The following is a 26,951-nucleotide window of genomic DNA, read 5'->3' as shown; positions in this document are numbered from 1 at the left end:
TATTTTACTAGTCAAGAGCTCTTTCTGACAATACATTAAATTGAAAGCACAATAATCAGTAGTTTTAACAAAATTAAAAGATTTCAAATGTCTCATGACTGTCCAGCTACAGACACATCTTTTATTGTGTTTCACAAATATTGATGTTTTCCGTTGTCATTTTGTTTTTTACAAATTGAAGTTCTGTGGCAAACTTGCATTGTCAGCTAATAGTCTTTAGTAATAAAGCTTTTATAAATTAACATACCCTGGTTTTTTAAAGTATGTATACAGTATGCTATTGTACCCTTAAAAGACTATTGTTTTAAAATCAAAAGATCTTTCAGTATACATAATGTTTTCAAGGTAACAAAAATAACTTTAATGTGCTAAGCTTTGTAATACATATATTAAGTATTCCAAGAAAAAAACCATATAGCATTAATAAAACAAATTATAAAATGTTAACACAGCTATTTAACATTAATGATAAAATAACCTTAAAGAAACTTTTTGGACTAAGATTAAATTCCCCTCATTTTGGTTTTGACATTAGTGGCATTAGTAACCTTAAATTGCACAAGATTTCCCTTGTCTTCAAATCTGAAACATTCAATAAAGATTTAAGGAAAAAAGAAAAAACAATTAAGGAAAAGCAGCTTACGGTAACTTTTATACAAAAATATATCCTAGTTACTACCATGTTCAATTTCAAGATTTAACTCTTACCTATAGGCAAATCGAAGATTGGGAAATCTGGCCAAGAGAGCTTCTTCTGTTTCTTTCAGTCTACTGATATCACGAGATAGCTGCCTGCGCCTTTCCAGAAGGCTTTCCTCCTTGTTTTCTGAACAGTAAGCCGTAAGTAAATTGAAACCAGGTTTTAAAAACTCAAATATTCTACTGTTTTAAGGAAAATATTAGTAATCTCTATTTCCAAAGCATTTCTAAAAGCAAAATGCAAACTCCTGATAAATATTAAAGAAAAGCATACTTAACATTTGAATTTATATTAGGTGTCAAGTAGACATATTTTCAACACATAAAACCATTTTCATCCTTTCAATTCAAAGGACTGTTTTATACTTTGATATTTTTTTATTATATTTATAAATAATTTTTATACTAATTCCCATTAACATTAATGAGGTGAAAAAAATTTCCTACTTGCTATTTCCTTTAAGTTTCTATTAATAATCACTACTTCCTAATGATTTAACACCATGTCTTTAAAGGCAAACCTTCATAATTTAGCCTTTTCATTTCAGTTTCAAGTTTTTCTTTAAGTTTTTTCACAGCTTCTAATGCTTCTTGATCTTTCCTATAGCCACTATCCATCTTCTTAATTTCTGTTTGTTTAGTCTTTAATTCTTGTTGGGCATGTTTCAACTTCATCTGAGCCTGTAACAGAAAAACATATAACAGGCTATACGAGGTAGATATCGCTAGTGATAAAACAGCCACATATTTAGACTGTTTTAAGAGACATCAGCCTTGAAAATTTGACTGACTACTTGGATCAGTATATCAACAAGGAATCATTTCTCAATGTATTCTCCTCAAAATACTACTCAGAATATAAATGTATATATGCTCAAATATTAAATATCTTATAATTTAAGTCTATATTTTTAATATTTATAAAACTAACATCAATGAGCTCAAAGATTAATATCAAAGAACTGTCATTAGCTGATGACACCACCCTTATGGCAGAAAGTGAAGAGGAACTAAAAAGCCTACTGATGAAAGTGAAAGAGGAGAGTGAAAAAGTTGGCTTAAAGCTCAACATTCAGAAAACTAAAATCATGGCATCTGGTTCCATCACTTTATGGGAAATAGATGGGGAAACAGTGGAAACAGTGTCAGACTTTATTTTGGGGGGCTCCAAAATCACTGCAGATGGTGATTGCAGCCATGAAATTAAAAGACGCTTACTCCTTGGAAGGAAAGTTATGACCAACCTAGACAGCATATTCAAAAGCAGAGACATTACTTTGCCAACAAAGGTTCATCTAGTCAAGGCTATGGTTTTTCCAGTGGTCATGTATGGATGTGAGAGTTGTACTATAAAGAAAGCTGAGTGCCAAAGAATTGATGCTTTTGAACTGTGGTGTTGGAGAAGACTGAGAGTCCCTTGGACTGCAAGAAGATCCAACCAGTCCATTCTAAAGGAGATCAGTCCTGGGTGTTCTTTGGAGGGAGTGATGCTGAAGCTGAAACTCCAGTACTTTGGCCACTTCATGCGAAGAGGTGACTCACTGGAAAAGACTCTGATGCTGGAAGGGATTGGGGGCAGGAGGAGAAGGGGATAACAGAGGATGACATGGCTGGATGGCATCACTAACTTGATGGACGTGAGTTTGAGTGAACTCCGGGAGTTGGTGATGGACAGGGGGGCCTGGAGTGCTGCAGTTCATGGGGTCGCAAAGAGGCGGACATGAACGAGCGACTGAACTGAACTGATCAAATTAAAAGCAAAATAGAAAGCTAGAAATCACTTCCTTCTTTTTCACTTAGGTATGCATATTTGCACTTATATAATATTTATGCTGTCCAACTGTGCACTTAACTGTATTGATGAGGAATAAAAGTATACAGAAAAAGGATGCTAAACTGACAGAAAAATGTATATGCTGTAAGTATGACACTAAAATGCTATAGTTTTAACTGTGGCAGGCATATAAATGAAGATGTTTTTGTTTTCCTATTAAAACTTAAAACTTCAACTTTATAATGTCAATAAAATACCAAAAAGATGAAAACAAATACGCTAAGCTCAAGTATTCCATACAATGCTGAAAACAGAACAGAGCATTTATTGCACTTAAAATTTCAATTAATCTATAAAGGTATTTTATGTTTTATGGCATCTTATACTGACATTGTCAATAGGTAGAGATCAGTATATTGAATTTCACTGTTTTAGGTGCTAAGCAGCAGCAGAATGTAATAGTTGATAGTTATCTGAATATTTTCAACATTTTGTTTAACAACTGCCAAAGCATAGTGTGAAGGAGCTTCACAAAAAATCAAATAATAATAAAGAAATAAAAACTGCAATCACATAGTTCTTACTGTCTGTACTTACCTGTTTGGCTTCTGTCTGAGTTTTACTTATTTCATTTTTACAGGCCATCATCTGACCAGCAAGAGTTGCTTCTGCTCCATCTTCATTACTGGACAGACCAGCGGAAACAGCATTAAAGTGCTGCTGTGCAATGGCCAAAGCTTCAGCATCTTTATTACTTGCTTCTTGAAGGGCACTTAGTCCATCTGTTATTTTTTTAACCTCTTTTTCCTTTGCTGCTAAAGTTTTAGAATCCTTTAGGAAGAGTTTGAAATTGGAAAGAATTATATTTTAGAAAACCACTGAAACATGCATACCTTTAATGTCATCAAATTTCATACCAATTTGAAGTGAACATGGTAATTTAACCATAATTTTAAATATTTTATTCCCAGTTTTAAATTTCTCAGTTTTTAGGATAAATGTACCTCTTATCCTAATAGAAATATCTTCATTCCATGTTATAGTCAAATCTGAGCGAGAATGAGTTAAAATATTATTGCAAATTTAAACAAACCACTTGAAACAACTAAAAATCACATTCTAAAACTATAATATTGAAATAATATCCACTCTACCCCAAGCATAAAAGAAATTTTAGGATTAAGAGCATGTATATGAAAATGCTTTTATAAACTATTAAAGGCCATAAAATTTAAGTATTAAATTATTATGGGAACAGCTTTCCTGGTGGTTCATACAGTAAGTAAAGAATCTGCCTGCAATGCAGGAGACCCCGGTTTGATCCCTGGGTCAGGAAGATCCTCTGGAGAAGAAAATGGTAACCCACTCCAGTCTTCTTGCCTGTAGAATTCTACGGACAGAAGAGCCTTAGCAGGCTACAGTCCCTTGGATCACAAAGAGATGGAACAACTGAAAGACTAACACTCTCACTTAAATTCTAATAACCAAATATCTAATGCTATATAAGATACCAGCACTAAAAGAAAAAAAAAAAAAATCTAGTCATATTTACATGAAAGTGATCAGAAATTTGGCTCACTTAAATCATGATGCACTGGGTATTTCTTAGATATTTACCATGTTCCAGGCATTATTCTAGACATTAAAGACACAGGGTCCTCAGGGAGCCTACATTTTTAAGGTGGAAAACATAGTAAACAAATAAAGCAAAAAATGATGGAACTAATATTTTAAGAATAATGAGAAAAGGCCTTTTTGTGATGACATTTTGAGCAGAAACCTAAATGAAACAAAAGGTGTGACCGTGCAAATACTAGGGGGATCGTACACTTGCCAAGCTCTGAGGAATATGCTTGGGTATTGGAGGAACTGTGGCTGGAACACAGTGAGTAAGTAAAAAAAAGGCAGCTAATGAGGATACTACTGAGTACCTTCCTGGGAGGTGATGGCATGAACCACGTGAGGAATGAAAGGTGGCTATATTCTGGATATACACATATATCTGGATATTCTGGATATACTTTTAAAATCAACAAAATCTGTCGAAGAATTAGATACCACAGGGTTGGGAGAAAGAAGAAAATTCAGGACTACAGGTTCTGGAGTGAACAGCATCATTACTTACATGAAGAAAATTCAGTAGCTCAGTTAGGTTTGGGTAGGTGAGGAAAATTTAAGGAGTTCTATTTTGGATATGTTAAGTTTTAGATATTTTTAAAGTCATCCATATAAAAATGTCAATTAAATAGCTGGACAAATGAGTCTTTCAAAGAAGGAGTCAAGGTTAATTATAGGTTTGAAAGGCATCAACATGTAGATGGTACTGAGGGGTACAGGGCTGGATGGGATCACTGAAGAAATGAGTATATATAAAGAAGTCTGACCATTAGCCCTGGTGCATGCTAAAATATGTATTTTGGTTTGCATTTCTAACCTGGATTCAAAGTTCATATTTTCAACTATCAAATCAATATCTCTACTTAGATGTCTAACTAGCTCTTCAAGCCTATTATTCACCATTCAACAAATGGCAACCATATTTCAAACTGTCAACAACAGAACTCTGGAGTTATCCTTCAGTCCTCTTTCATATTCAAACACCAATCTGCTGGGCACTATTTATAGTAGCAAAAACATGGAAGCAACCTAAATGTCCATCAACAGATGAACTGATAAAGATGTTATACACACAGACTGGAATATTACTCAGACATTAAAAAGAGTGAAAAATTGCCACTGGACCAATGGATACCAAGGAATGGACCTAGAGGTTATCATACTGAGTGAAGTCAGTCAGAAAGAGAAAGACAAACATCATGATATCACTTATATGTGGAATCTAAAATATGATACAAATGAACTTATCTACAAAATAGAAAGACTCACAGACACAGAGAACAGACTTGTTTTCAAGGGGAAGGGTGGGAAGGGGAGGGAAGGACTGGGAGTTTGGGATTAGCAGGTGCAAATTATTATGTATAGGATGGATAAACAATAAGGTCTTACTGTATGACAAAGGGAACTACATTCAATATCCTGTGATAAACCATAATGGAAAAGAAAATTAAAAAAAAAAATACATGCATAACTGAGTCACTTTGCTGTACAGCAGAAAACAACATTTTAAACCAATGAACTATAATTAAAAAAAAAAATCTGCTGGGTATATCTGTTGGCCTACCCTTAAAGTACACATAAAATCCCACAACTTCTCTAATATTCTACCTTCTATTGCATCTATCCAAGGACTATCACTGGCACTACCAATTACTACCTGGTTTCTCTACTTCTTCCCTTTAATTTATCCTCAAAACAGCAAGAATAGTACTACTAAAATATTAAAATGTCACCCTTGGGCTCAACCAACTCCAGCAGCTTCCCATGCCACTCAAAATAAAGAGCAAAGTCCTTCACATATTTTGCAAAACCACACGTGATCCTATATCCCATCTCTACTACTCAGTAGCAACCAGCTTTACTTCTCTCTGCTTTTCCAATACCTTAGGCACTTGGGGGCAGCTGCTGCTCTTTTGTCTGGAACATCTCCCCCCACAGCCTCCCAATCTATCTACACCCTTCTCTGACCACCTTCAGGTCTCTAATGAAATAGAAGCCTCCCAATGAGACCTTTAATGTTTACCCAATTGAAAATTCCAAATTGTACCTCCCTGCCCAATACTAACCCTATCCACTGCTTTTTTTCTCCTCATCAGTTACCACTATATAACACACTTCATATTTCACTTATTTTATCATCGTTTTCCTCACTGGAATGAAGACACACAAGGCATTTTGTTCATTATTGTCATTTTGTCAGTTGGACATCCTAGCCTAAACAATTACCCTGGGTCCACAGCAGGCACGTAATAAATATTAACAGAATGGAGGAATGTATATTACTAGAATTAAATTACACTTCTCATTTGCTTACCTCTACCATATTTTTCTCCAGTTCTTTGCGTTTGTTCTCTTCACTTGCCAGATTTTTCTGCTTGAAATCAAAGGCACTTTGAGATTTAGTATTAACTCGCTGAGCTTCTGTAAGAGCATCTTCTAAAGATCGAAGTATACCTCCAACTTCCTATAATAAAATGCACCCAATTCAATCATGTACTTAAAAATTTGTTAGCATATAATTTATATGCATTTATTTTTAATAAACTATGGACTCTACACATGGACATCACCAGACAGTTAATACCGAAGAAGACTGATCATATTCTTTGCAGCCAAAGATGGAGAAGCTCTATACAGACAGCAAAAACAAGACCAGGAGCTCACTGTGGCTCAGATCATGAACTCCTGATTGTCAAACTCAGACCTAAATTGAAGAAAGTAGGGAAAACCACTAGACCATTCAGGTGTGACCTAAATCAACTCCCTTATGATTATATAGTGGAAGTGAGAAAGAGAGTCAAAGGATTAAATCTGATGGACAGAGTGCCTGAAGAACTATGGATAGAGGTTTGTGACATTGTACAGGAGGCAGGGATCAAGACCATCCTCATGGAAAAGAAAAGCAAAAAGGCACAAAAGTTGTCTCAGGAGGCCTTACAAATAGCTGTGAAAAGACGAGAAGCGAAAAGCAAAGGCGAAATGAAAGATATCTCATTTGAATACAGAGTTCCAAATAGCAAGAAGAGATAAGAAAGTCTTCCTCAGTGATCAATGCAAAGAAATAGAGGAAAACAAAAGAATGGGAAAGACTAGAGATCTCTTCAAGAAAACTAGATATACCAAGGGAACTTTTCATACAAAGATGGGCACAATAAAGGACAGAAATGGTATGGACCTAATAGAAGCAGAAGATATTAAGGAGAGGTGGCAAGAATACACAGAAGAACTATACAAAAAAGATATTCAAGATCCAGATAATCACGATGGTGTGATCACTCACCTCGAGTCAGACATCCTGGAATGCGAAGTCAACTGGGCCTTAGGAAGCATCACTACTAACAAAGCTAGCGGAAGTGATGGAATTCCAGTTGAGCTATTTCAAATCCTAAAAGATGATGCTGTGACAGTGCTTCACTCAATATGCCAACAAATTTGGAAAACTCAGCAATGGCCACAGGACTGGAAAGGTCAATTTTCATTCCAATCCCAAAGAAAGGCAATGCCAAAGAATGCTCAAACTACCGCACAATTGCACTTATCTCACACGCTAGTTGGAGAAGGCGATGGCACCCCACTCCAGTACTCTTGCCTGGAAAATCCCATGGACGGAGGAGCCTGGTAGGCTGCAGTCCATGGGGTCGCGAAGAGTCTGACACAACTGAACAACTTCATTTTCACTTTTCACTTTCATGCATTGGAGAAGGAAATGGCAACCCACTCCAGTGTTCTTGCCTGAAGACTCCCAGGGACGGGGGAGCCTGGTGGGCTGCCGTCTATGGGATCGCACAGAGTCGGACACAACTGAAGCAACTTGGCAGCAGCAGCAGCAGCACACGCTAGTAAAGGAATGCTCAAAATTCTCCAAGCCAGCCTTCAACAGTACGTGAACTGTGAACTTCCCAATGTTCAAGTTGGATTTAGAAAAGGCAAAGGAACCAAAAATCAAATTGCCAACATCCACTGGATCATCAAAAAAGCAAGAGAGTTCCAGAAAAACATCTATTTCTGCTTTTATGACTATGCCATAGTTCTTGACTATGTGGATCACAACAAACTGTGGAAAATTCTGAGAGTTTGGAATACCAGACAACCTGACCTGCCTCTTGAGAAATCTGTATGCAGGTCAAGAAGCAACAGTTGGAACAGGTCATGGAACAATAGACTGGTTCCAAATAGGAAAAGGAATACGTCAAGCGTGTTTATTGTCACCCTGCTTATTTAACTTCTATGCAGAGTACATCATGAGAAATGCTGGGCTAGATGAAGCACAAGCTGGAATCAAGATTGCCAGGAGAAATATCAATAACCTCAGATATGCAGATGACACAATCCTTTATGGCAGAAAGTGAAGAAGAACTAAAGAGTCTCTTGATGAAAGTGAAAGAGGAGAGTGAAAAATAAAACTCAGCATTCAGAAAACTAAGATCATGGCATCTGGTCCCATCACTTCATGGCAAACAGATGGGGAAACAATGGAAACAGTGACAGACTTTATTCTTTTGGGCTCCAAAATCACTGCAGATGGTGATTGCGGCCATGAAACTAAAAGATGCTTGCTCCTTGGAAGAAAAGTTATGACCAACCTAGATAGCATATTAAAAAGCAGAGACATTACTTTGCCAACAAAGGTTCATCTAGTCAAAGCAATGGTTTTTCCAGGAGTCATTTATGGATATGTGTTGGACTATCAAGAAAGCTGAGCACCAAAGAATTGATGCTTTTGAATAAACTCTTGAGAGTCCCTTGGACTGCAAGGAAATCCAAGTAGTCCACCCTAAAGTAATTCAGTCCTGAATATTCACTGGAAGGACTGATGCTGAAACTCCAATACTTTGGCCAACTGATTTGAAGAACGGACTCATTTGAAAAGACCCTGATGCTGGGAAAGACTGAAGGCAGGAGGAGAAGGGGATGACAGAGTATGAGATGATTAGATGGCATCACCAACTCGATGGACATGAATCTGAGTAAACTCCAGGTGTTGGTGATGGATAGGGAGGCCTGGTGTGCTGCAGTCCATGGGGTCACAAAGAGTCGGACACAACTGAACTGAATTGAAACTATATCATTATCATACAGTAAGATAATTTTTTTTCAATTCAGAACACAATGCCCAGTATACCCAAAATAGTTACTATACATTATTTAATATTTTTCAGTTTATTATTATTCTTATACATGTCTGACCTTATCTTTTCTTTCTTCCAACTCTTCTATTTCATGACTAAGTGCTTTTATTTTTTTATCATTCTCAGACACTTCTTCTTGAAGCTTCTTAATTTTATCCTGCATTTCTTTTAATGCCTCAGCTGAGCGTTCTTTAGTATCTTCAGCCAGCAAAAACTGATAAGCTATATATAAACGACTCAGATGTTCTATTTCTCTCAATAGCTTTTGGTACTCCAAGTAGGAAGATCTTTCCTAAAAGAGAAATCACCAATAAAGTATAACTCTACATTAATATTTTTAAACAAATTTGGAAAGAATTTAAATACAGCAACACATAAAAAATTTCCCATTACACAATAAACATAATGGATTTTGTCTTAAATTTGAGTAATTATGGACTATTAATTTTAGGAAACTTCAAACAACATTAGAACTGTGGCTTTTTAGATAGTAATGTCATCTTAGTGAATTCTGTGTGGCTATTTCTTCTCAAATATAACCACACGGTTGGGATTAACAAAGAAATATGGACACAAGATTCATAGACTTGTGGGAATAAGTCTATAAAATTATAAAGCCATGAATGATACACTATTAAATGTAGTTTGTAGTACTATTACCAAGATGCCCACCCTACATTCATTCATATAACTATTTATAAATATTTGCTCACATATTACTAAACTTGATTCCCACTGGGACCTACTAGGACAAAGTTAACAATGAAAATTCCTAATCTGCAGATGAAGAAACAAACTCAGGGTGATTAAATGAGCTCTTCATATTATCAGATACAGAATTTGGCAAAATCAAATATGACACCTAGGTTTAAACTCATGATCTAGTGTTTTTCTATTAAATCATACATACAAAAGCAGAACCTTCAAGTTCACAATTTTTCAGTTTTTCCAATTACATCTATGCTACTCTATAGATTCAGAAGAGAGTTTGAGAAGTATCAAATTTTAATGAACATTTAAGAAATTTCTAAATACATGATTTAAAATACTTTCACTGAAACAGTGATATGATGTCAGAAGTACAAAGATTATAGAGAAAACAGTCATCTGTTTCAATACCTATTGTCTACTAACTGCCTTGACAGCAGTAATTTTAGTGATAGCCCCTCTTACCCTAGAAGTTACTCATTCTACCAAGAGTTTCTAAGAATGCCATACCTTTAAGAAATATTTATTCCAGTCAATTCTAACTATCCAGGAAAATTTAGATTTACACTTGTCTTCAACAAAGAATGAAAATCTGGCATGTTGTTTTCTGAGATTATGACAGTCAATCTCTAAAACCATTATGACTTAACAGGTATGAAGTGCATTGTCCTCTATAAGCAGAAGGTTGAGCATGGACTATCAACTCTAACTCCTTATCTCATCTCCAATAAACATTTCTAAGGAGTGGTACAGCCGTCGCCCCCATGTGTATCATCATGGATGCATCGCCAATTTTGAGAGACATCCTAGCTGGCTGTCCTCACATATACAGTACACACCTCTTTTAATTTTTGAATGGTTGGAGTAATTTCTTCTTCAAGTATCTGGAAAATAAAAGAAAAACTATTTTTGAGTATGTGAAGTACCATTAAAGAAATTTAAAAGGGAGAAGACTAAGAAAAACTGAACAAAGGCTGGGGAGAAGATAGGTGTGATAAAATTTCCCTCTTTTACAACAGAGAAACTCTAATAAAAGAAAAGTACTCTCCTAAAAATATTTTATATAAATTTAATTACCGTCTTAATTTCTCTCAGCTTAGCCTCCTTTTTTTCTATAGTCCTCTGAGCATTTTGTTTCTTGTATTCATACATCCTGGTTCCAGCTGCTTCTTCTATCATGGACAAAATCTGGAAAGATGATTGCATTAATGTTTTAAGAATCAAAGCCAGTGAGTCTCATTGGAATTTACATTAGGATATTACTTAAGGCCTTAACGTCACGAAGCAACTTAACAAAATAGTTAAGGACCATAACATTTAAGTACATTTAAAAAATGTACATATTACCTATAACCCTAAGATTTAACAAATATTTCTGGCCTTCACTCCAATTCTAAAATCAAACTTTATGCTACACTGAGTTTCCAGAGTACATATCTTTGAAAACTAAAGCCAGTAATTCCTGAGAGGGTAACAGGCAGGAAGGCCAGGGGTCTCCAAAGGGAGGAAAATAGCCTGCAAGTGTCATCTCTCTTAATTGGCAAGAGGAAACAAACTATCAATATTTTTTTCCTTCTCTATACAAATTTAAAAGGAGGTTTCTCTTAAAATACTGTGTTGTCATAATGACACCTGGTTTCACCTGAAGTTAATTAGTCTCAAACCTTTAGATAACCAATGCATTTTTCTTATGGAAATGTTTGTCTTAAGCTATGCTAATGTACTATGCACTTACCCCAAACTCTGTCTTTAAGTCGGTTCCGCCTCTTGGGTCAGAACCTACTTGACAAACCAGTATGTTATACTCAGATATTGTTTCCCTAACCTATGTAAATGTAACTATTTGTATGGTAATCTGTCCTTCTGCAAGATTCAAGTTAATCATTTTATGGCCCAGGATGAACCATTTGGTGCCAAGATTATCCCAAAATGCATCTTATGGGTGAGGGGCTTGGTGCCATTCTGAGTTTTAAGACATTCCTTTCTTTCATTAACAGACTGCTAGTGACTATATAACATCCAGCTGAAGACTAGAAATGGGGTACTCTTTCTGCCCCCTTCTGATGCCTATGTCAGAAGCTTTCTCTATCTACTTTACACTTTAATAAAACTTTATCACACAAAGCTCTGAGCGATCAAGCCTCGTCTCTGGCCCCGGATTGAATTCTTCTCCTCCGGAGGCCAAGAATCCCAGCTGCCCTTTTTCATTCAGCAACAACATTTCATTCCTTCTTTCTCTTTTCCTTCAAATGTAAGAAAGTAAAAGCAAACTAATATTTCAATTTATAAATTTCTACTTAAACCTGTTCCAAGTGAGACTTTAGCTGTTTTGTTCCTACAAGGATGAAGCATGGCCTAACATTTCCATTCCAACTGTGGCAGATACTTTGAGAACTTGGGCAAGTAATTTAGTTTTCCCTGTTCCTCTCTTTGTTCATCTGCTGAGGACTGAAAGTATCTCAGTGTCATTGAGAAGTAATTCAAGTGAGTACACTGAAAAAGGCAAACACTAATTACAATTTTATAAGGATAATTTTTTAGCATTCCTTTATCAGAAGCTTCTAATCACTATCAATCCCTACCTCAAGAGGATTATTTCTCTGAAAACCAGTTTGATTTCCATATATTGGGCAGATTTTGAATGGGAAGTTTCCCTTAAGATGTTATCTGAAGAAAATAAGTGTAACCTGTGGTTAAACCAGACTAATATCATCAATTATCAGTCGTCTTTTTAGTTCTTCTCCATAGATAAAAATACCAAAAGAGCCTTTGTTCTGATACAAAACATTTATTCCTTCATAGCAACTCTTCTCAAGGGGGCTCCAAAACAAAGTCTTAATGTCTTAAGCAATCCATTATATCTAATGAATTAATTTCACTCACATCTCTTCCTATAGGGTTTAACTCTGACATGGAACACCAGCTGAGAAAAGCTACTTTAGAACCAAAATTTCTTTTAATACTGTATGGGCACGTAAAACTCCTAGAAAAAAAGTAAGTGGTAAACTCCCGACATCTGTGTTAGTGATGATTTTTTTTTTGGATTTGATACCAAAAGCAAAGGCACTAAAACCAAAAATAAACAAGCAGGACTACATCAAACTAAAAAGCTTCTGCATACGAAAGGAAACCATCCACAAATACAAATCAGGCAAATACAAATCAAAACCACAATGAGACATCACCTGTTGGAATGGCTTTTATCGAAAAGATAAAAAATAACAAAGACTGGTGAATATGTGGAGAAAAGGGAAAACTTGTATGCTGTCTGTGGGACTGTAAACTGATGTATCCATTATGGGAAATAGCATGGAGGTTCCTCAAAAAATTAAAAATAGAACTACCATATGATCCAATAATTCCACTTCAGGACATTTAACTGACGGAACCAAAGACACTAATTTGAAAAGCTTTCTGCACGTCCATGTTAACTGCAACATCATTTGTTACAGTAAAAACATGGAAACAACCTAAGTGTCCACTGATGGATGAATGGATAAAGAATATAATATTTATATATATAAATTAAATCGAATGTTATTTACGCATACAAAAAGGAAATCCTGCCATTTGCAACAGCATGGATAGAACACACGGGCATTATGCTAAGTGAAATAAGTCTGACAGAAAGATAATACAGTGTAATTTCACTTACAAGTAGGATCTTTAAAAAAAAAACAAACCCAAAACTGAACTCATAGATACAGAAAACAGATTAGTTTTCTAATCTGACAGAGGTGGGGGATAGGTGGTGAGCAAAAGTTAAAAGTGCCAGTTATAAAATAAAAGGTCCTGGGGATGTGGTGTATGGCATGGTGACTACAGTTGATAATACTTAACTGCATATTTGAAAATTGTAGAGAGTATAATTTAAAAGTTCTCATCTTCAAAAAAAATTCTGACAGATGATCACATCAATGTATCACACTGATACAGTGATCAATGTTGACTAAACTGTGGTGATCATTTTGTGATATACACATATACTGAATATTGTATATATATCAAATCTTCTTGGTGTACACCTGAAACTACTTTATCAATTATATCTCAATTTAAAAAAAAAAAACAAACAACTGCTTAACAAGGTCCTAGGACTTTCCTTTTGCTTCTTTTAAAGATTCTGATTTAATCCTCAGAACAGATCTTGAGGTAAAGGTTATGGACTCCAGATTATGGATGAGGAAACTAAGGCTCTGCAAGTTTACATTATATCACTTAAAAAAACTAGGGCATGGTGTCAAATATTAAAAAACAAAATTATTTTCTCCACTAATCATTCTTAAATAAATGTTCCCAAAAATTTTAATAATGGAAAAATTATGTTTAAAAATTGATTACCTAAAACATTAAGACAATATCTACAATTACTATTTTTACTGTGCTTAAAGAGTGCTCTTACCTCTGGAGGTTTCATATTCATCACTTTTGTAATTCGGCCCTGAAAATAAAATGACAAACTTACTGTAATAACAATAAATTCAGAAAGAATAACCTAAAGGCATACATGTTTATCTGTACTAAAGCTGTTATATCCTAATACACCAATCCTTGGGCAGTTATTTCTCCCATCTACATCAAAAGATGTTTCTTTTTTAAGATTTGAGAACAAGGGTAGCTTATAATTCTAGAGTTTTGCTACTTTCTTACTAGTGATATAAGTTACATAAATAATACAAAGACAACTCAAGACTGTATTTCTGAGACAGGGAATGATGTATAAGTCTCCAACTCTAAAATGGGTAAGCATGTAAATAAATGTTGGCATAATTACTGAACATCTCTTGACTTTTTAGAACAATAGCCCTCCAAGATAAGTCAAAGAAAATTAATTCCAGATATTCTTCAAAATTCAAATGTATGCAATATACCAGAACACATAAGTACAAATAACTAACCCACAATTATTAACAGGTGCCCAAACATCAGCCTAACAGCAAATTAAAAAATGAAAAATCCAAAGAGATGTATTTCTCTTGTAAGTTAAAAAAAGATGCCAAAACTATTATGAAAGATATAAAGTCCACAAACAAAATACCTGCATGATGAGAAAGTGAGGGTTGTTAACATTAAGGCCAACAGAACAGAAGAGATCGTATACTCTGGTATTGTTTGCATTTACTCCATTGATTAAATATTTATTTCTGCCACCAATAACTACCTGCAAAGGAAATAATTTTAAAAGACATAAATGAACACACATCTTGAGCTAAGATGATAAATTCCCAAATACATTATCTTTTGTTTTTTCCAACTAATGATAAATAAAACGAATCTAGGGTAAATAGTGAAGAAAGTATAACATGGTCCAAAACAATGTGAGACTGGCTTCTAACCTAGGGCCTCCTAACTTCCCACGCAGTGGACTAGGTCTTTAAGGTGCCTTCCACCTTTATGTTTCCAAGGATATATAGAATGTAGCTTCTATCCCTGATCACCCTCTTCTACAACTTTCCATACTCAGAGGCTGACCCATCTTCCTCCACTTTTTGATTTCCAAAGGAGTCAAATACCAAAAACAAAAGACACACAGTTTTAGTAACAATTCTTGTCAAGACTCTAAAACGATTAATAAAAGATAAGCCTTATGAATATTTGAAAGAAAAATAATCATGGAATGCAGCATGGGTTTAATAAGAACAACTTATACTAGATATCAGCTTGTTCAGTCTACTACAGCATGTACATCGTCATTTTGGAGGTATGACTGCCTCATCCATTTGCTGAGGTCCTTAAAGACAAGATTTGTTTCTCATTCTTTCTATCTGTATTTCCCAATGCATTTGAGAATGCCCAGCACACATCAAGCACTTAATAAATATTAAATAAATATGAATTCACTTCTTTTCCTGACAGTGTTAGGATAGTAGATTATTTCTTAATATTTGAACAACAATCCTAATATATCCTAAAGAAATTCGAGGAAGTTTTTATAACAAAATTCTGGTGAAGAAACAGTCACATGGACCACAAGAGGACAGGAATTTTGGGTAGACTAGTATCAGATTTTCTTAAAATCCTGAAAGGTAATTATTCGATAGATGTTTAAAGACAGAGAACAGGATTTTGTCCCAATCTAGTCAATCTTTTTTTTTTTTTTCAACCAGAGTTTTCATTAACATAGAGATGGAAATCTATAAGCTACATAATGCTAAGATGAAGAATAAATGAGAATTAACAGAATTTTTAAAGATAAAACTCTGACAAACTGAAAACACGGTCTGATTATAATAAGATAAAAAGATTTTAAGGGACAAATGTTAAGGTCCTCCACTGATTTCAAGAACCTGCTTAGATGCAGAAATGGCAGTATATGGCTAAGTAATAACATGAACAACTTAAGAGTGATTTTAAGTAAATCGGATATGAGTTCATAATATATCATGAACTCTTCAACATCATATAGAGAAAAATAGAAGTAGAGTACTTAAAATGAAAGAAGTGACAATTCTGCTTAATCCTGTCCCAGCCAGGCCAATTCTGGTACATGCAATTTGAAGTGCCAACCATTAAAATATGTATGTGTGTATGTGTGCATGTATAAATAAAACTGGAGCAAATTTGCATTCCATGTGATGAGACAAGTGGAAGACCTAGAAACAACTAAATATCAATTGAAAGACCTAGAGAATTTAGCTTAGAAAACAGATTTACAGAAGAATACTGATATACTGAAATAAAGAATAAATTACATGTTCTCTTGGTGCTCTCAAGATAACTAGGATTTATGTGTAAAACTTGAAAAAAACACTATGGTATGGCTCAATTTATAAGACTAACTTTCAAATTTCCAAAAATAAAATGGGTTACCTCAGAAAACAGTGAGATCCCAAGAACTACAGGTGTTCCAGCACAGAGAGAAACTCAAGTGCATGGTTTATGGTTTAAATAAGCGTGGCTGAGTGTTTGTACAGATGGATTTCACATCCCTTTCAATCCACTTGGTAAATGGTGGAATTTGCTTAAGCAAAACAAGATATTCTTAAGGAATCTAGTCAGTATTTGATCCCTCAGTTTTGCTCATCAACTTTCCAGTAATCGTATTGCCAAAATGCACGAGACAAGTTTTCAGGTAACCAAATATTTAGTAGTCACTCACCTGCCTTGTTACTGTAATTTCATCATGAACCTCAAATCCTAAAGGACTCTGCTTTTTGTCAGAATTATCAAAGGTGATTGACACCAAGGCTTTTGTAATACCAGCTTGCCCATTTTTGTAAACTAAATCTTGTAAGTTAGAAGCCCGAACCTAAAATAAAGGAAAAGTTTATCAGTTACAAAACTTAGTACTGCACAAAATAGCACTAAAAATAGCTTTCTTGCTGTTGGAAAACCAACCCATGTAGTATCCATTAAGAAGTCAAGAACAGGTAGTGGTATTCATAGACAAGGAAAGCAAAGAAAATGGACATCGACCTGAAATGGGCCTCTCTCTCCATAGGACTTTTTAAATCCTGAGCTAAACTGTTTTCTACTCATTTCTTAACAAGAGCTCATTTGAAAAATTTATGGAAAGACAGTGTCTAAAAATTTCACTATTCATTCAATTCCAATAGTAGATCCTGAAAAGACATTATAATGAGGGTGGGTGCAGGTGGAAAGCATACAAACTCTGGAATGAGAATGTGTGAGTTTCAGTGTTGCTTCAAACATCTTTAGAGGATTAACCTTAAGCAACTCTAAGTTTCTACGTTCTCACCTAAAATATGGAGTAATAATACCTACCTTTAAAGGACTTCAGTGAGGTAGAAGATAATTCACATAAAAATGCAAATGAAGAGAATATTGGTAATACTGGTACTCTCCAAGTGCAAAGATTCCCTTGAGGTTCCTCAAACTTAAATTCACATAAATCAGAAAGTTTACACTTTACCTGGGACAGGTTGGAGATGCCCAGCAAAAAGCAGATGGAGTCCAATATGTTGGATTTTCCACTACCATTTAAACCAGTGATAGCATTGAACAGAGGGTCAAAGCCATTGACTTCAGTCCTCTGAGCATAGGACTTGAATCCCTCAAGAATGACTGACTTAATGTGCATTTTCACTACTGACTTGGACAGGTAAATCTCTGCTAGAAATCAAGCCACAAAGCAGTTCTGTACAAAACAGAAAAACAAAACATAAGTGGAATGTAAAACTGGAATCATAATATATAGACTAGACCATAAGAATGACAGCGCAATAGAAATAAAACAGCCACTTGCTATTTCCTCTGATGTAAAGGTATCTTTCTTTAACTTATAAATATACAAAAATTAGCCTCTATTTATAAGTTAACTGGGCTTCCCGGTGGCTCAGCGATAAAGGAAATCTCTTGCAATGCAGGAGCCACGGGAGATGTGGGTTCCATCCCTAGGTCGGGAAGATCCCCTGGAGGAGGGCAGGGCAACCCACTCCAGGATTCTTTCCTGGAGAATCCCCATGGACAGAGGAGCCTAGTGAGCTACAGTCCATGGGGTCGCCAAGAGTCAGACACGACTGAAGTGACTCAGCACGCACATACGCAGAAGTTAATTGAACCTGGAAGCCAATCACCTAATTCTCCAGGCTTATAATCTTCCACCGTTATCATACTCCAGCTAACACAGATTACTGATCATTTACCATCGCATCCCCTTTGCCGAGAATGCACTTATCCCGGACACTGATATGGCTCACTCTCCTTTATATCACTCACGTCTTTACTCAAACGTCACCTACTCTCGTATATAAAAAAGTACCCTCTACCCATTCCCTCCCTCTGCTTTTTCCTTCACGGACTTACAGCTGACACTAATCAGTACTTATTTATTGCTCTACCCAACCTATCATAGTGTAATCTTCCGTAGCTCTTCTATGTTCACCGTTGTATGCCGGAATACTGCCTGACTCGAAGGCGCGGGATGGGCGGGTGGTCTGTAAGTGTTTAAGCATCAGTAGATATACCCCCAGATAAACAGCTGAAGGTTTTTGCTTTTACTCAGGCTCTTCCCTCGCCCCACCAGGCCTTTCTGTCAACCCTTGCTCGCCCTACTCCAAGGCTGGACAGGAACTAGTCATTCTGCTACGAATCCCTTTAGGACTAAATTTACTCTGAAGTGCCTTGCTACTCTGCTCCCCAGCCCCCGACGCCCATCTCCCGCCAAGAATGCCCGGCTAGGCCCAACCGGCCGCGCGCACGCACCTGCCTCGCCGCTGCGTCAGGTCGCCTGGGCTTGAGGCGCAGCCTAAGCTCTTCCTAGTCACTAGGGCAGAGAGCGCGCCAGTCTTGCCCAGCTTCGGGCGCTAAGAGGCGAAAGCCACCAAAGCTACTCCTACATTTGCCCCGCGCGCGGCACCGAAGCGGAACTATTTTTGCCTTTGAATTTCGGCGCGAGCACAGGACCCCACCTCCACTACCTATTCCATTGGCTGGTGCCTCAGAGATGCCTGACTTAAAAGTTCCATTTTTCTCTTCCATCAAGCAGTTAAAGGGACAAAGAGATAGAAAAGAAGGTCGAAAAGAGGGCGGCTCAGGAAAAGCGACGGGTCGGACCTGAGGACTAAAGAAGCTGGCGGCAATTGTTGAGCTCGTTATCCGGCACACCTCGGGCAGCCCCGCACCTCAGCCTGGGGGCCTCGCGCTCGCCGGCCCCGCCCTGCAGCAGGCCGGGTCTGGCCGCCATCACGCCCGGGAAGCCCCGCCTCCTCTCAGGCCCGGCGGGACTCAGTGGGGCAGGTTTCTGTGGTCTCCAAGTACCGGAGGCAGGTTGGCTTCGTGTCGGTCTCCTCGTTCTGCCTCAGAATCCCCCTGGGCTGGGCCAGGGTCCTCTAAATGGAAGCTGCACCTTGTTGGGGCTGGGGCGGCGCCGAACGAACTTCTGAGGACTGTGGATCGCGTTCTGGCTCCGCCCCTCGCCGGCGAAGGACCCTGGCGGGCTCGGGTTTCCTGTCCCAAAGGGCCGATAAGGCTGTCACCAGAGTTGTGCAGCGCCCGCGGGAGAAGTTGAGTGGGGCTGATAGTAGAGGCTGGACGGATAGGAGTTCCCCTCGTTTCTCTGAAAAGCTGTAGAATGATAAGCAATAGCAGAACTAACAATTTCAGAGAATTTTAGGGGAAACACCTTATAACAGCTGATATTTATTGATTTCGGGTGCCAGGTTGCGTTTCAGGCGCTCGTTAAAATCTTAGCAACCCTATGAAATCCGTGTTATTGTTCTCATTTTACAAATGAGCAAACTGAGTCACAGGTTAAGCAACTTATTCCAAGTAGTAAGCCCGGAAGCTGAGGTTTGTTTCCACGCGGTCTAGTCTGAGCTAGTATGTTTACTTCTCTTCGTGTACAGACTCCAGTGCCAGTAATAACAGAAGCTGTTATCAGTGTGTATTTTTCTTAAAAAAAAAAACAAAAAAACAGGCAGTTTACTCACAGTTAAGCATGTTGATACTAATGAGTTAGGAAGGACATAGCTTCATAGTGCTCTATAGTGCTTTCCCTAGGTGATGTGTAAAAGAGATGATGCAGCCAGCATGCTATTTTAGGTTATATATTTAAAGTTGCTTTCTTGGCCTCTATTGACTTTGCAGTATTGGACACCAGTCAGGCTACCAAGAATGAACCATTGATTTGAAAATCTTTTCTACTTGGGAGAATTAAAAGTTTTGTGGGGATTTTCTGTTTGTATAAGAAAAATTACTTTATTTACTCTTATCTCACCCACTTAGGTAAGTCAGTCGTTATAGGCCTAACATCATTTAGTCACGCAGTTATTTTTGCCTTGTTGCTATTTCATAGTGGTTGAGATAGTAAAGAATGTCCCTGCAAGGCAGGAGAACAGGGTTTGATCCCTGGATTGGAAAGATTTCCTAGAGAAGGGAATGGCTACCCACTTCAGTATTCTTGCCTGGGAAATCACATGGACAGAGGAGCGTAGCAGGCTACAGTCCATGGGTTTGCAAAGAGTGGGACACTACTGAATGACTAACACTTAGCTTTGTCTATGGTGATTCCTTCATCCCCTATATGCCACAGCTCTTCACTTATATTGATTCTCTTCAGTCTTAAATACATTTCTTTTCAACTGTGTCCTCCTCATTTCATCTCTTTGAGAATGAAGAATTTTAATTTGCCAACAGACCCTAATGTGGATTTTATAAAGTTGTGAAATAAATAGTTCTTTGGGGTGAAAATGTAAGTGTTAGGACAGACATTGTTACCCTTTGCACTATTTTAATAAATTAATAACCAGCTGATATTTTTTAAGTCAAGTGGATGAAAAAATACATGCAAATGCACTTATGCTGTGTAAGGACTTCTGGGTAGTTATACAAATAGACACGTCTAACTACTTCCACTAAAAGTAATTATTATAGTGAAAATTGCCTATAGAAGGAGAGGTCTACAGCAGTTTTAGTCTTAGAGCATATCCAAAGCACTAACGAATTGCAGTTAGTACAGATGAACTTGCTGTTAAAACTGGCCCTTGAGATCGCCATAGAGAAGTGAACACCAAGGCATGAAGCCACTAAAACCCCTCTAATGTGGAGAGATTAGGAATGGAAGTAAAGATAGACTATAGGGTTGTTCAGTTGCTGCTGCTGCTAAGTCGCTTTAGCCGTGTCCGACTCTGCGACCCCATAGACGGCAGCCCACCAGGCCCCGCCGTCCCTGGGATTCTCCAGGCAAGAGCACTGGAGTGGGTTGCCATTTCCTCCTCCAATGCATGAAAGTGAAAAGTGAAAGTGAAGTCGCTCAGTCATGTCTGACTCTTAGCAACCCCATGGACTGCAGCCTACCAGGATCCTCCGTCCATGGGATTTTCCAGGCAAGAGTACTGGAGTGGGGTGCCATTGCCTTCTCCCTATTCAGTTGCTAAATAGTGTCAAACTCTTTGCAGTCCCGTGGACTGCAGCACACCAGGCTTCCTTGTCTTTCCAAACCCAGAGTTTGTTCAAACTCAAGTCCATGGAGTATAGGGTAGATACAGTATAAATAGGGCACTGTTCTTGTTTCATCACTGTGAATCAAAAGCATTTGAATACTTCCCTATGGTCCAGTGGTTAAGAATCTGCCTGTCAATGCAGGGGACACAGGTTTGGTCCCTGGTCCTGGAAGATTCCTCATGCCATAGGGCGACTAATCCCACGCCTCACAACTACTGAGCCCATGTGCCGCAACTACTGAAGCCTGCGCACAGTAGACCTTGTGCCCTGCAAAAGAGAAGCCACCACAATGAGAAGCCTATGCACCACAACTAGAGAGTAGCCTGCACTCACCGCAACTAGAGAAGGCTGGCATGCAGCAATGAAGACCCAGCACAACCAAAACTAAATTAGCTTGAACACTGGTGGGCAGGTGGAGTCTTTGTCCTTATGTAGAAGGCAGGTGGAGTCTTTGTCCTTATGTAGAAGGCAGTAGTACCAGCGATAAATAAAACAGGACCTAGGAAAAAGATTTGATCTTCTCTTCCAGGGCATTGGGAGGGACCCACTTCCCAAAGCCTCACTTTTCTAATTTTGGAGTCCTACAAAATTCTATGTAACTGAGTCAATCCTCTTTTGTTGGAATTTAGGACAGAAGTGGGGTGGGGATAATTTTACCTTCATTGCAGAAATAATGAAAGTTTGGTTCATTTTGTTGAGAGATTAAATTTTGGGTTCAGTGGGAAGAACTGAAGTTCATATTGCAAAAGTGTATTGAGTAGCAGCACATTTTGAATACACCAAATAAAACCAATGTGGCAAGCTTGGAAAGAATGCCAGCTGAGCATAATTTAAAATGAAGACTAAAAAAGGAGGTGATTATATTCTTTCATGTAGACACATTTATTTTCATTTCAATGACAATGTTGTTTTCATTGGGCTTCCCAGGTGGTGCCAGTGGTAAAGAATCCACCTGCCAATGCAGGAGACGAGAAATGCGGGTTCAATCCCTGAGTTGGGAAGATCCTCTGGAGTAGAGGGTGGTGACCCACTGTAGTATTCTCGCCTGGAAAATACCATGGACAGAGGAGCCTGGCATGCTACGGTCCATGGGCCGCAGAGGCAGATGCAACTGAGCGCACTGTCTTCAGTACTGCACGTTCTGTTTGGTTCCTTGTGAAATCTGCTTATATTTTCCTTCTGATTTCTATTATTTTGCCTCCTTAGTCAAGTTAAATATCTTTATCTTCTATTTTAGGTACTTCTACTATTTCAAGCTTTTGAGTTCCTAACTCTGCAACAGTTGCTGACTCTTACTCATAGTGATTTGTTTCCTCCTGTGGTGCTGTTCTTGGATGGGGTTGTTTGGTTTATGGGAGTCTCTTATGCCCCGAGTTGTGAAAGGGTCTCTTCAGAGCACTTACACATTTGTTTCTGCCAGGGTTCTTTGGCTCTTAAAGATCTGGGAACATTTGTAAATGATTATTTCTCAGTTTGTGGTTCCTGAATTATACAGATATCATAAATTCATGTCTGTTGCAGGTCTGTGGTTTTAATTTATCACAAGTAGCTTTTGTTTCATCCCCCTATGCAAAGCTCCAAACAAAAAACAAACCTTCTTACCTCTTCCAGAGTCTAGTACGTGGAGCTTTTCCAATCGCAATGACTGGCAGATCTTTAAGGCTGCAGGTTTCATATAAGGGCCTAGTTCCAGCTCCTCTGGCTCACTGAAGCTCAAGGGCTACTGCTTGTACCTCAGAACCCAGCCACTGGCTCCTGAGCCCTGTTGCTGTTGTTTAATCATTCAGTTGTGTCTGACTTTTGAGACTCCATAGGTTGTACCCATCAGGCTCCTCTGATCATAGGATTTCCAGGCAAGAATACTGGAGTGGGATGCCATTCCTTTCTCCAGGGGATCTTCCCAACCCAGGGATTGAACCCACACCTCTTGTGTCTCCTGCATAGGAAGATGATTTTTTACCACTGAGCCACAGGGAAAGCCATATGGGAAGCCCCCTGAGCACTATAGCCAAGTATAAAATAAATGTTGGAAGGATGCCTGTCAGTGCCTGTTCTTTACATTTTCAGTTTGTTTCTGGCATTTTGAATTTTCTGGGTTTTGTTACTGTGCATAGTATATGGTTTATATGACAATAGTTATATTTTAAGTAGTTCTATGACTTTATGAAGAGAATTTCAGTCAACTAGGTTAGAGGAGGCCCTTGCACTTACCTTTCATGAAGCACATCAGTGATCTTTGTTTTGCTCCTGCTGAACCTTGCTTTCAGATTTTCAATTCCACATTCAAATGGGCTTTTCCTAGAAAACAGAGAAAGATGTCTGGTATCAGCTCTTAAGAAAATATTTTCATGCACTACTCATAAAGTCCAGTCTCCTGGTACTTATTTTGTATTTGTTATTTCAGTGTTTCCTGTTCTCCTTGGCTTTTATGACTTCCACACTGGTTACCAACCAAAGCTACTCATCTCATTGCTCTTCTGCTTTGCCACAGCTCTTCCTTTACGGGGAGGATTATTCACTCCCCTTTCTCAAATACCATTCTCATTTCATCGTTCTCCCTTTCACAGTGGTCCCTTACTACTTTTTACTTCAAGTCCACACACATCTGCTTGACCATCTTTCAGTTGGTTTCCTTTTATTACCAGCTCAGTTCTTACTAGATATCACTCTTAGATATTTTCCACAAGATCTGCCCCTTCAGTAACCAGCGTTTTCTCTCTCTGTTACATTATTCAAATTCCTACTTAAATTTCTACCTTAGCAATACTTATTAGCCACCAGTCTCTGCTCTCTCTAAATGTCCTACAAAATATATGTTTCTATATCAGAAATATGACATCTCTTTACTCTGTATAAACTCTTGGTGAAAATTGCCTATAGAATTAATTCTAACCTCTCTAAGATGGCATGCCTGGCCTTTTGTAATTTATTCTCCGTCTACTTTCCTAGGACTCATGTCCTGCAACTTCTTCCTTAGATTACCTTGTCATTTCTTGTTCACTACTATAAACCAAGCACCAACCAATGACAAAAAAAAAGTGTCAACTTTTAAAATGAATAGATGAATTCAACAGGCTGTTATAGAATGCCTACCTTATTCTAAGAATCTACTATGTTCTGGAATACAAACATGGATAAGATGTGGGGCTGTCCCTAAGGAGTCCATAGATGAATAGAGATGACATGCATAAAGAAATTAACCAGAGGAAGAGTGAAAGGCATTATAAATGATAGACTGCACAAGCAAGGGCATGGACGATAAACACAGTGTAAGAGGCAAGAAGTAGCAAGATTTAGTGTAGGTTGGAGTACATCAAGGCTGTATACTGTCACCCTGCTTATTTAACTTATATGCAGAGTACATCATGAGAAACGCTGGGCTGGAAGAAGCACAGGCTGGAAGAAGCAAGCTGGAATCAAGATTGCCGGGAGAAATATCAATAACCTCAGATATGCAGATGACACCACCCTTATGGCAGAAAGTGAAGAGGAACTAAAAAGCCTCTTGATGAAAGTGAAAGAGGAGAGTGAAAAAGTTGGCTTAAAGCTCAACATTCAGAAAACTAAGATCATGGCATCTGGTCCCATCACATCATGGGGAATCAGTGTCAGACTTTATTTTGGGGGGCTCCAAAATCATTGCAGATGGTGATTGCAGCCATGAAATTAAAAGATGCTTACTCCTTGGCAGGAAAGTTATGACCAACCTAGATAGCATATTCAAAAGCAGAGATATTACTTTGCCAACAAAGGTCCATCTAGTCAAGGCTATGGTTTTTCCAGTGATCATGTATGGATGTAAGAGTTGGACTGTGAAGAAAGCTGAGCACCGAAGAATTGATGCTTTTGAACTGTGGTGTTGGAGAAGACTCTTGAGAGTCCCTTGGACTGCAAGGAGATCCAACCAGTCTATCATAAAGGAGATCAGTCCTGGGTGTTCATTGGAAGGACTGATGTTGAAGCTGAAACTCCAATACTTTGGCCACCTCATGAGAAGAGTTGACTCACTGATGCTGGGAGGGATTGAGGGCAGGAGGAGAAGGGGACAACAGAGGATGAGATGGCTGGATGGCATCACCAACTCGATGGACATGAGTTTGTGTGAACTTTGGAGTTGTGATTGACAGGGAGGCCTGGCGTGCTGTGATTCATGGGGTAGCAAAGAGTTGGACATGACTGAGAGACTGAACTGAGCTGAAGCCAGATTATGGAACATTTTATGTGCCATTTTGAAAAATTTGTTATCAATTTTGAAATAATGATGTTCTCTTCTACGTTTTTATGTCTTTGCACATGCTGAACTTACCCCTCTCCAAATCTACTTCCATGTGTATTTCTACATATATTTGAAACCCTGAATTTGATCCATTTCTGGGAGAATTATTTTCAGGTTCTTATGTAATCCCTTAACCCTTTATCTAGACTTTACTTCTAACCTGTATTCCTACTGTGACATACCTTCTGACATTCCTCAGTACCTAGCACAATATTGGTTGAATATGAATAAATTTAGGAGATTTATCTGCTGCTTTCTGATTAAGGTAAAGGAAAAGAATAGATTTAAAAAGTCAAAGGACTTGGAAAATATTGAAATATACAACATAATCAATAAACTATTCAACATTATAAGATTCAACAAGTTAATGGTGGCGATTATTTCATTGATCTGACATTGAAAAATTTTTTACATCAGCTAGCAGGTTCTATTTGTGTAATGCCACCAGCAACCACCTATTTCAAATGCTAAAAGAAGATGCTGCTTAAGTGCTGCAATCACTATGCCAGCAAATTTGGAAAACTCAGCAGTGGCCACAGGACTGGAAAAAGTCAGTTTGCATTCCAATCCCTAAGAAGGGTAAAACCAAAGAATGTTCAGATTACCCCACAATTGCATTCATTTCACATGCTAGGAAGGTGATTCTCAAAATCCTTCAAGATAGGCCTCAATTGTACGTGAACTGAGAACTTCCATATGTAGAAGCTGGATTTAGAAATAGCAGAGGAACCAGAGATCAAATTGCCAAAATCCATTGGATCATAGAAAAAGCAAGAGAATTCCAGAAAAAAACCATCTATTTCTGCTAAAGCCTTTGACTGTGTGGATCACAACAAACTGTAGA

At 37.9% G+C, this 26,951-nt stretch overlaps 1 protein-coding gene across 1 annotated transcript in view; it reads right to left on the bottom strand.

Moving 5' to 3' along the window:
• The window catches only part of SMC2 (structural maintenance of chromosomes 2), a 50,607-nt gene extending 31,260 nt beyond the window's left edge, over window positions 1-19,347 (bottom strand). Inside the window, exons 1-12 of the mRNA XM_055579187.1 lie at window positions 19,093-19,347; window positions 17,801-18,025; window positions 17,027-17,176; window positions 14,966-15,088; window positions 14,330-14,368; window positions 11,005-11,115; window positions 10,767-10,811; window positions 9,278-9,511; window positions 6,405-6,554; window positions 3,071-3,304; window positions 1,221-1,380; window positions 709-826 (exon numbers count right to left, since the gene is read on the bottom strand). Of these exons, the coding sequence (XP_055435162.1) occupies window positions 709-826; window positions 1,221-1,380; window positions 3,071-3,304; window positions 6,405-6,554; window positions 9,278-9,511; window positions 10,767-10,811; window positions 11,005-11,115; window positions 14,330-14,368; window positions 14,966-15,088; window positions 17,027-17,176; window positions 17,801-17,968 (1,532 nt within the window). The 5' untranslated portion in view covers window positions 17,969-18,025; window positions 19,093-19,347. The remainder of the gene's footprint in view (window positions 1-708; window positions 827-1,220; window positions 1,381-3,070; window positions 3,305-6,404; window positions 6,555-9,277; window positions 9,512-10,766; window positions 10,812-11,004; window positions 11,116-14,329; window positions 14,369-14,965; window positions 15,089-17,026; window positions 17,177-17,800; window positions 18,026-19,092) is intronic.
• Between the last annotated feature and the right edge of the window lie 7,604 nt (window positions 19,348-26,951).

This window comes from Bubalus kerabau, chromosome 4 (assembly GCF_029407905.1).
Source record: "Bubalus kerabau isolate K-KA32 ecotype Philippines breed swamp buffalo chromosome 4, PCC_UOA_SB_1v2, whole genome shotgun sequence".
Lineage (NCBI taxonomy): Eukaryota > Metazoa > Chordata > Mammalia > Artiodactyla > Bovidae > Bubalus > Bubalus kerabau.
This window is presented reverse-complemented; position numbering and strand designations above follow the sequence as displayed.